This window comes from Lepidochelys kempii, chromosome 13 (assembly GCF_965140285.1).
Source record: "Lepidochelys kempii isolate rLepKem1 chromosome 13, rLepKem1.hap1, whole genome shotgun sequence".
Taxonomy (NCBI): Eukaryota; Metazoa; Chordata; order Testudines; family Cheloniidae; genus Lepidochelys; species Lepidochelys kempii.
Window position 1 is genome coordinate 8763870 of NC_136392.1, and position 9907 is coordinate 8773776.

The 9907-nt window shown below is 39.5% G+C and overlaps 1 protein-coding gene across 6 annotated transcripts in view; it reads right to left on the bottom strand.

The window, feature by feature from the left end:
• Positions 1-2457: 2457 nt before the first annotated feature.
• Positions 2458-9907, bottom strand: part of LSM14B (LSM family member 14B) — a 16300-nt gene continuing 8850 nt past the window's right edge. For 2 of the 6 annotated variants that reach the window (XM_073309163.2, XM_073309159.2), the window contains 7 exons: positions 7750-7917; positions 7494-7571; positions 6771-6797; positions 6485-6646; positions 6143-6296; positions 4258-4434; positions 2458-3859 (listed from right to left, as the gene is read on the bottom strand). In XM_073309163.2, the coding sequence (XP_073165264.1) occupies positions 4263-4434; positions 6143-6296; positions 6485-6646; positions 6771-6797; positions 7494-7571; positions 7750-7917 (761 nt within the window). In that variant the 3' untranslated portion in view covers positions 2458-3859; positions 4258-4262. The remainder of the gene's footprint in view (positions 3860-4257; positions 4435-6142; positions 6297-6484; positions 6647-6770; positions 6798-7493; positions 7572-7749; positions 7918-9907) is intronic. The other 4 variants (XM_073309164.2, XM_073309161.2, XM_073309160.2 and 1 more) reach the window with 3 other exon arrangements.

Below are 9907 nucleotides of genomic sequence, written 5' to 3' on the forward strand. Positions count from 1 at the left end.
TTTATACTAGGATAATACATGTCAAATTAGGCTTTAGATCCTCAGTGTTTTTTTCAGGCTATAGTTAGACCTAAGTAACATCAACTGCCAAGGTAGACATCCTGGTCATCTCAGAGACTGAAGTTGGTATAAGTTATCAGAAACTCCCATGATCAGCAAGAATTTAGACTTTCAGAACATATGGTCCTTACTTCTCTCACTTACGAACTCATTACCTTTCTTTAACGTTGAAAACTTGTACTTCACACAGGTTTGACAATCAGGGTCTAGACAACCCAAGGGAGAACAGCAGGTCTGAACCTCAACTGGTTCTTTAGAATGGTAGCGTGTATATAAATATGCCATTAGTTTTTTTCTGAAACCTTGTAATGTTCTGAACTTGATAGTCTAATGAGATATGTATGAATATAGCTATGAATTTGTGTATAGAATACTATGTTCATGACTTGTATTACAATTTCAAATACATCTTGCAGCAGGGAGGTGCTCTTCTCATCCCAAGTGTTTATGCAAATCTGGACAAGTAACAATGCATAGAACTACACAGGAGAAAACAAATGATGGGCCATTACAGTTTATTTTTGGTGCAAGTTGCATGCGTTTGCTTTTCCTATTTCATTTTTGAATCTGTGATTTTTCTATTAAATAAACTTAGTTTATTTTTACCCCAAGCAGAGTTCTGGTGTAGACTGCATGGAGTGTGTCCACCAAAGTGAACTGGTAACCAGGTGCTGTTTTCACAGCTTTGAGGGTGATGAGCCAGAGAGGAAAAGTCTGAGTGCCTGGTAGTTAAGGATTGAGGAGACTTGGGACCAGAAGGGCTGTTGGTCACTCAGCAAGGAATAACTAGGCTGCTGGAAGTCAGGGTCAGACCTTAATGCTTGTGGACTGGCTGCTGCAGTCAGGACTTAGATCCATAGGAACATGGCGTTAAGGCACATAAAGTTACTAGGCAGGTGGCACCAGTCTAGATAATCCCCAAAATGTGTCCCCATGTACAATTAATAAGGAATAGAGGCACTAGCTCATGTTTTGGGTAGGTCTCTAATTCTCCTGCAGCCCTCTTCAGCTTTTTTTTTTTTTAATTGAAAAAGCTTGGTTTTAATATATACACTGCTGCAGGACTATCATTAGTTTAACTACTTACAGTGAAGGGGGTAAGGACAGCTAGTGAAGCAATGCTTTTGAAATAGGTACAATATGTTCTGTATAGGTTAGCTGTGGAAGAAGGGAAGCTGGTGCTAGGACTGTGCCTTAAATGATATGAAGGAAGGTATTAGCTAGTGGAGTCATTAGCATGGTGTTGCTTAATGATAGCTGGTCTGACTGGAGAAGGTAGACACACAACAGCTAGAAGTAGAAGCTATTCAAAATCAGCACTTTTGCTGATGGATGAAACATCTAGTAAAATTAGTACTTTCAGCTCCTTAAGGAAGGCAGGTGCAGTTAGTAGAATTCAGTAATCTTAGAGAAAGATCAGCCCTCCCCTCCTTTAAAATGGTTTTAATTCTAGAGCTGTAATGCTGAAGTCATCTAGCCCACTTTCTAATTAAAATGCAAGAAAGCTATGACCAGCTGCATGACAATTAGAAGTTATGCATTTGCATGTGCCCCACAACAGGGTTTTGCTTTAAGTGTGTAGAGTAACTGCCTAGTAAGTAAAATAATCCATATGCTGTATTACACAACAGTAGCAGATGCGTCAAATAGTAAAGACACTATTCTAACCCCAAGGTGAAAGATTTAAATTAGAATAGGACTGACGCGGATTCCCTTGAGACTAGGGCATTTAGTGCTAAGAAATAAGTTTAGTATAAGCCAGTCCAGGGACCATTAGATACTTCTTCCCCTTACACAAGGCTTATGGAACAATTTCTTTGTTCTTCTCAAAGAGATTTTATCTGGCATGAGCCTCCCACTTCAGGGTATTTGCATGAAGATAGCTGAATGCTTCAGGAGATCACTTATGAAGTTTAAGCTCACAGGGAAATGCAAAGGAGAAAGCCATTAGATTCTGTGTTAAAACATAAGGATATTTGATCCAGCCAGCTGGCCCTCTTATTACTACAGAAAATAAGTTAGTTCAGCTGCTGCTTCTAATGGTTTCAGATGCATGATGCTCGGCCATGAGATGCTCCATCAAAGATGAACAGTAGTCAAACCGACTCTCCAAGGATAAGAAGTGCTGAAGTCTTCATTGCCACTGAAGCAAGAGAAGTGGTCATCCAAAATGAAGGGATGGAAATATGAAGCTGTGGAGGAAGTACAGATCTGTCGAGTGGTTTCATACAAATAAGTTACACAGTTCTAGCTGTGATTAACACCAAGCCCACCCTTCATTAGATACTAGGTCTCTGGCTTATTTCAAAGCAGAGGTTTCAGCCATATAGCCACTGAGTAACGCTCCTGCAAGCAACCAACCGTTAGCTGTTTACAGGAACAAAAATAGGAGAAGTGTTAAACATACACGTTTATTTATTACAATTTACATTACTCCATAGCAATGGCGCAGCTCTGTTCTAACTCTTAACAATGAGGTCCTAACAAAAATAAATCCAAGCTTTTACAGTAACTTAGTCGATGCATAAACTAAAACTCTGGCTATGTCATGGGTTCAGTTATCAAAGTGCTTTTTCAACAAAATTCCCCATCGTGAAAAGAACACATGCCTATAACTTATAAGCTTAACCCACTTATTCATGCAAACAAGTTTATAACCCCTCCCCCCCAATTTTCCCCACACCTCAACAAAAAACAAGAACTATTTACAGTTTGGGGGGGTTAGAGAAATTAAAAAACACCCATCCGATAAGCTTCATTACATGGGTTCCCCTTCCTTAGTTTAGGGAAAGCAACGTTTTATAGTGTTCCATCACAGAGCCTACTAGTGTACATAAAACTGTTTGCAGTGTATACTGTTTACACAATCTGGTACTGTTGGGGGGCAATAAGTCATAAGCCATTCCTCAAATTGCTCCTTTTGAGATGTTTCTCCGCCTTTATTCTTGCTTAGTTTACAGGTAAGCTACTGCAAAAGCATTTAACAGAGTATTGAACACTGCATGTAGGAGATCACTTGCTGTTCTAGCACTGTTTTAATGAGTGAGGATACACAGCATAGCACTCTCCCCTACATAGAGCCTGGCTAGTTAGAGGCTTTGGGCTCTCTCCTCCAAACAGGACTTCAGAGACAGCCTCAAGTGACTGATCTTGTGCCATTGCATGGAATCATGCAGTACCCCTGAAAGAATAGTGGACTTGCAAATAACTGTACAACCTTTTTTCCCCCCCACTATCACATGATCAGCAGCCACCCAGTATTCCCAAGTCACACTATACACAACCCCCTTCAGCACTGGAAATCTGTATTTCCAGACACCACATAGTATTGAAGTTATGCTGCCTTAATGAGCGATCAGCAGCAGCAAAGGGTACATTTGGTTGCTCAGAACAAACAAGTTAGCTGGTTTACTTCAAGTATGCTTTGGTTCTGTTTTAAAGAAAGTTAAAATAGCATGATCTTCAGGGTACAGAAAGGGAGTTTTACTTTGTTTCAACTACAGCATCCTTTTAGAGTCCCAGAAAAAACCACCATATTTTAAGTTAGCCTGCACTTCGGAAAATAAAAAAAAAAAAGACTCCAAAAGATAATCCTGAACACATTCCCTCTTCCAAAAACATTCCAGCTCTTAGACACTGGTTCAAATTAAGCTGAAGCCCAAAATACTAGTTGTACATGAACTTCTGTAATTGACTTTCAGACAGTAAACAAGGGCTTATTCTTATCCCACATTGGTGCAGCAGTTAGTTTTCATCCTATATACATAATTTTCACCTTCATGGCAGAGGAATTTAGAGCCTGCAGAGAAAGAGAGTATTCGGTATCAAATAAAGGAGACCAATCCCACCTCCTTCCCAGCCCTGCCCACAGAAACACTAATCTGAGATTAGTTCCCCTGGTCAAGCTACACTTGCTTAACCAAAACACAACACACAGAGATTGCATTTGCATTCCATTATCTTGGAGGAAGGCAAGGGCCCCTTTTATTTAGACTTGGTCAGAATGTCAGCCCCAGCAAAGAATAACCACGAGTGGCATGATAATGATATTAAGACTGCTCTATCCAGATCCCACCTGATATGAAGAGAGCATGAAAGGTGCATCCATAAGGAATCACCTTAGGTCTGCTTGCAAAACTAGCAGCCAAGTTAAAAGTTGAACAGATATTTAGACACAACATTTGCTACAAAACTTGCCTCCATTACACTCTTCCAGTACCAGCTCTGTGAGTTGTTTGGTTTCGCCGTGCTGCTCCACTACCCCTTCCACCTCGAAACCCACCACGAAAGCTACGTCCACGAAGAAACCTGCCAGACACGCCAAATGTCTCTGTATTAAGCTTCCTTTCTTCAGCCCATGTTGTACGCCTGGAACTGAACAAGAGTCAAGCATGAACATTATTCAGAAGATGGTTCTGGGGAAAGTCCATACCACTTGGGCAGGAGCGAGGAACTCATTTTACAGAGATCTAGAAAGCCTAATGTACTGCAGTCTGCTTTCTCTGCACCCTTACTCAAGTCACATATTAAGTGATAGCTCAACTGTCTTCTTGTTAGTTACCATTTCATCCTAACTGGAAGCTGGAACCACAAGTGCCTTAAAAGGGACTCAACAGTCCTGTTTCCAATAGTGCTGCAGTACCCTCCACCTGTTTTCCTGAAATGCTATTGGTACTTTTAGAGCAATTAAGATCTACCAAGTTTCAATCATGACAACCAGGAAAGGAGAGACTGTTTTAGACCAGCTTTAGTAACTAGAAAGCACTAGATTCCTCCTTCCCCACAAAAACGGTAACTCTAGATCACTATACAGAGACAGGATTATATTTCCTAGTCTCATTTGTTGAAAGTGGAACTATCAAAGTTGGGTTTGAGTGCTGACACAGATAGATCCTTCACTTAAGTCTCATAGTTTAAAGATTCAGAATTACAGTAGCCCCTAGAATCAATCAAGATCACGGCTGTTGTGCAAGCTGTACAAGAACAGTTCCTGAACTCAGGAGCTTGCAGCCTAAATAAAGGGAAAAGAGGGTACAAGGAAACAGCTGAAGTGATTTGCCTAAGGTCCACACAAATTCAGCAGCAGAGCCTGGATTAAAGCATTAGAGGTCTGACTTCTACAATAGAGCTCTACTTTAGACCTTGCCACCCCTCCCCTGCAAGATAAAGATGAACAATGATTACTTTGCACAATTTATATAGGAAGAAAAATAGAGTGCAATTAGCGACTCAGAGGGATAAAAATGCAACTGTTAACCAAGGAAGTGCAGCATACAGTAATGGGAGAGGAGTGGGTTTAGAACTTCAGAAACAATCTAGGACAATCTAGCCACCACTTGTCTGTAAAGAGACAGGAATGGATAGGTGACCAGGGGATTAATATTTTAAAACCCAGGATAACTTTTTTTAAATAGACATTTAAGGGACACATAGTTTAGAGCCAATGTTTTAAATAAAATCCTTAAATTAAGGAATCATCTTTAGGAAATTCTAATGGAAGCATAGAACAGCTTGGATTTAGCCTTTCCCCTACGAACACTGCAGCACTTTTACATGGAAGAACAGCAAGCAACTCCATAGTCTTAATGGAACAAATTCAGGCTTGGAGGACAAATGGTAAAGACTAAGCAGAAAAAAATTGGGTAAAGACGTTTTAAGGATATTTTAAAACGGTTTCTAGAATGTCTAAAAGATAGTTTATGATATTCCAATAGTTTACCATTTGGATGTCTTGTGTTCACATCTGTGTTTAAAGCTTTTGGCATATCAGATGTGAACAAGTGTTAGGTCAAGTGAATCCCCCCCCAAAAAAACAAACCAAGACTGCAATTTGTTCTAAGATCAGATATCAGTATTTAAAAGTTTAGTAGCATCTAGTGAGCTGTCAAATTCTGTGGCCACATGCCTTTCAAAGGCCTGGTTACTGATCATCCAAAACTGAATAGAAGCAGCCTTTCAAGACGCAGAGTTTCATTTATCCATGTTCTTACAAAGGGCTAGGCATTACCTAGCCTAGGACCTCTCTAAGATACTGCCTGCACTAAGTGGCATAAGACAGGCTGAGCTTCAGAAAGCTAATTACCTGGATTTTAGTTCTGAAGAGATGTTGTCAAAGAAAGACTTTGATTTATCATAATAGCAATTGGGTCCAAGGAGGTCTTCATCTGCATTGCCATCATTCTGAGTTGCTACTCCAGGATCACTCTTCTTTTCTTCCCCTGCCTCAGCTTTGTCATCTGAAGATAGAAGATTAATTACACACTTCCTTGCTGCGTACTGAAGAGCCATCAGTTTTCTTGCTCCTTCAAACTAGATTGAGATTCTTCCCTATGTTAATCAATCATGTAATTTCTCAGAGCAAGAGGTTGTCTATACGCCATCCTTAAAGTTATCAAATGTAAATGGCTTTACTAAAGACACAAACCTTTAAAGTTCAGTTTCTTCTTGAATTCTTTATCAAGTTCCTCTCGGTTGAACTGTGCATTTGCACTTTCAAAATCAAAGTCACCTTCAAACTTTATTGTGTTTTCCTTCACAGTGGCTGGTCTATTTTGTCCTCTAGAACGATTCCTGGTTCTCCTGTTTCCTGAAAGCAGGAGAGTTTAAACACTTGGTAACGCGTAGGAAGGTTAATGACTTGGTCAAGGCCAGAGAAAACCAGGATTAGAACTCAGGAGTTTCTGGCTTCCAGTCCTGTGATTATGCCACACCTCTTTGAAAGAGACGTCTGCTCTTCACTGTAGAAACACATTATAGCAATACTTTTAACATCCAAGAATGTTTTCCAAAAAGTTAGTCTTACTGTTAAGTTAGATGACTACAGCCAATTTTCCCTGCCAGCATTGCATTCAACTACTATAAAGATAATGCCAAACAGTCTGTGGTGAAAAAACTAAACAATTAAAGTTTCCCAAGGAATCTGAAGGAATTTCAGTCCATAAATCCACACACATTGGGATATGTACATATTTCAGGAAACCCACACAAGGCTGGAACCAGTTACATGGTTCTCTACAATACATGAGGAAGACAACTTAGATAAGCTGTGATAACATGGTCTGGCTGGTTATGGCTACCTCAAATCCCTTTTGAAGATCCTTACACAGTACGAGGGGTAGTCTGTGTAAAGGCAACAATTTATAGCAAGTTTACATGCGTAAACCTGAGTTTCAGGGGAGATACAACAGAGCAATTCTCCCCTGGTATGTTCTCTATGGCTCTGCAAGGTTTTTGTAGAGTAACCTCTGGAGCTAAGAAAGCATTACTTCTGCATACCTGAATGCTCTTTTGGCTGTGTTTTGTTCCCCCTTTATTTTATTTATTAACATGGTGCTGCTCATAAGCATCTTATGTTAGCCATTATTCTCAATTATATGAGCAGGGAATTGGAGTTCTATACAGCAGTTTGCATGTTTAAGGTCAAGTTAGCCTACCCGATCTTCTCCTTTGAGGTCTTCTGTTTTCATCATTCACCTGGCCCTGAGTTTGCACAGGTGGTGGCTGAACTGTATCTAAAGCAAACAGGGAAAGGAAGACTGTTTATAACCCAAGCATACAAGAACAAAGTTAGCTTACCTTAGAAGTTGAAAGTTAACTCATCAAGCAGGCTTAAGGACTGTTCAAAGTTACTTCAACATTTTTCTGAAGGAAGCTCTACCAAATACCCATTTGAAAACAAGACTTGTATACCATTTGTCTTACTACTTTGCGGAATCTGCCGACCATTGCGTTGGATACCAGAAACTACTTTTGCTGGGGGTGGCTTTTTTTGATTCATGTTATCAACTGGACCAGTCTGAACAGCCTGCTCCACCATGGGGCTTTTGCGTACTTGGTGAACCAATGGGAAGCCAGCACCTGGAAAAACAAAGGGGTTATTACAATAACTAGTTTTTTAGTTGCATTCCAGGAAGTACTGCATGCAAGAAATATGCCAACATTGCTCCTGAACCTCCATGATCAAAAACAGATTTAACAATACCTCCGCAGAACCTCCTAGGCACTTCCATTATTCTGCTATGGGGGTTTGCAATGCGTCACTACACATTTGAGTAAGTGTTGGCATACAAGTTTCGCCCCATGAGCTCAGGGCCATAAACCAAGTCAACAATGTCACTCCTGAAGAATGCAAAGTTACCAATTTGCTATGTTATAGTAATAGTTAAGGACAAAGTTAATATGCATATCAAATTAAGAAGTCACTATATATGCAATAAGCTTCCAAAACGTACAAATTCCCATTTCTCTTCATTAGGTATTCTTGTTTGTGTATAATTTTACAGAATAAGTACATTTTTTAGCTAAAAGAAGCTTGCTTCAGACTTTTCCTGAAAGTGCTTCGTTTTCAAAGTAGTTGAGAATGTCTCAATGTGCATAACCTTTACTCTATCAATAGCTTGGTCTTACTGTACTCAGCTTTTTGATAAGTAGAACCAGATTAACGTGGCATCCATGTCAGATCTATTGTTAAAATAAATGTTTAATGGCTCTAGTAGTTATGGTTCATCAAGTACAAGTCATATTTACATGCATTTGGAAGTCGTTCCATAAGGACACTACATCAAGTAGCTGGGTACTGTTAAAAAACCACCAAGAAAACCCAGAAACAAGTTAAAACTAGTCAGGTCTCTCAATGTTTCCTAGATATTAAAGCATATAGTACAGGAGTTAGAGGGTAACATTTCAACCTTAACCAAGCTCCTGGACTTTTGTTTCAAGACTTTTTTTATACTATGGCACATTTAGGAATGTATCTTGATGGTGTGAAGTATAACAAGCCACATTAGAAAGTCAGACTAAGTGTTCAGACAAATACTCATTCCCTATGATTGCAAAGAAGTGAATATTTGGTACTTTGAGACATCACACACTTAACTCTTTATATGAACATAAAATTTGATGAACAGAATGTTAGGTAGTTTTGCATAAGTGAGGATAGAGATATTTTCTTCATGCAACTGGTTCAGTTTAAGATCAAGAAATGCATTACACCATTACATGAGCCAAGCCATTGCTTATTTTAGTGCATCCTGAATCTGCATTCTATTTCTAGGGTTCTCTATTGTGCCACATACTAATCTAGTATACACTTAAGACTGCCACAAGAAGAAATAATACCCTTAGAGTATGTCTAGATATTAAGCCTTCCCAGTAGTTACTGTCAGCAAGCAGCACTTTGAAGCTTACTTTAGTTGGATCTTTGATATGGTTCAGAGAGATAGAGATGGGCCAAAAAGAGGAGGGGAGCTACACGCATGCATGCTTTCCAACTTGACCCAAGCATTTTTTTAAGTGTAGATTATAAGATTCATGACAGCTACCTACACATGTGGATTGTACCCACATTATTTGCCCTGAAAACACTGCAAAGCTCTTCAACCTAGTTTTCCCCTTAACCTACTTTTGAACTGGATTCAATTTAGTGCATAAAATTTAAGATCAAACGGTCACATCTTAGCTCAGATATGATAGTTTTCATGAATCCAGATGGTCAAACAAGACGTTCAATCAGTAAAGCATGAAAACTGCATTCATGGCCCATGTCAAGTGCGGAATGCATTCAGAAATTCCTCTCCAACAACAAATGGGAGAAGGCGCTAGTATTTCCTTAAGGACCTAGCTAATTAGCAGTTACCCCACAACTTAATATCATTATAGCCCTACCCGGAAACAAAATTTGTATCTGCATCTGATCCACAAAAATTATCTGTGGATATCCAGAGATATAGAGCAGATATCCATGGATTTGTAGGGCTCTAAGCATCATTCCTTCCTCTACAGAAAGGAAAGGTCTACTTCATGCCATTCTATAAGTTGGCAATAAATATCCATTGGTATGTCCCAACAA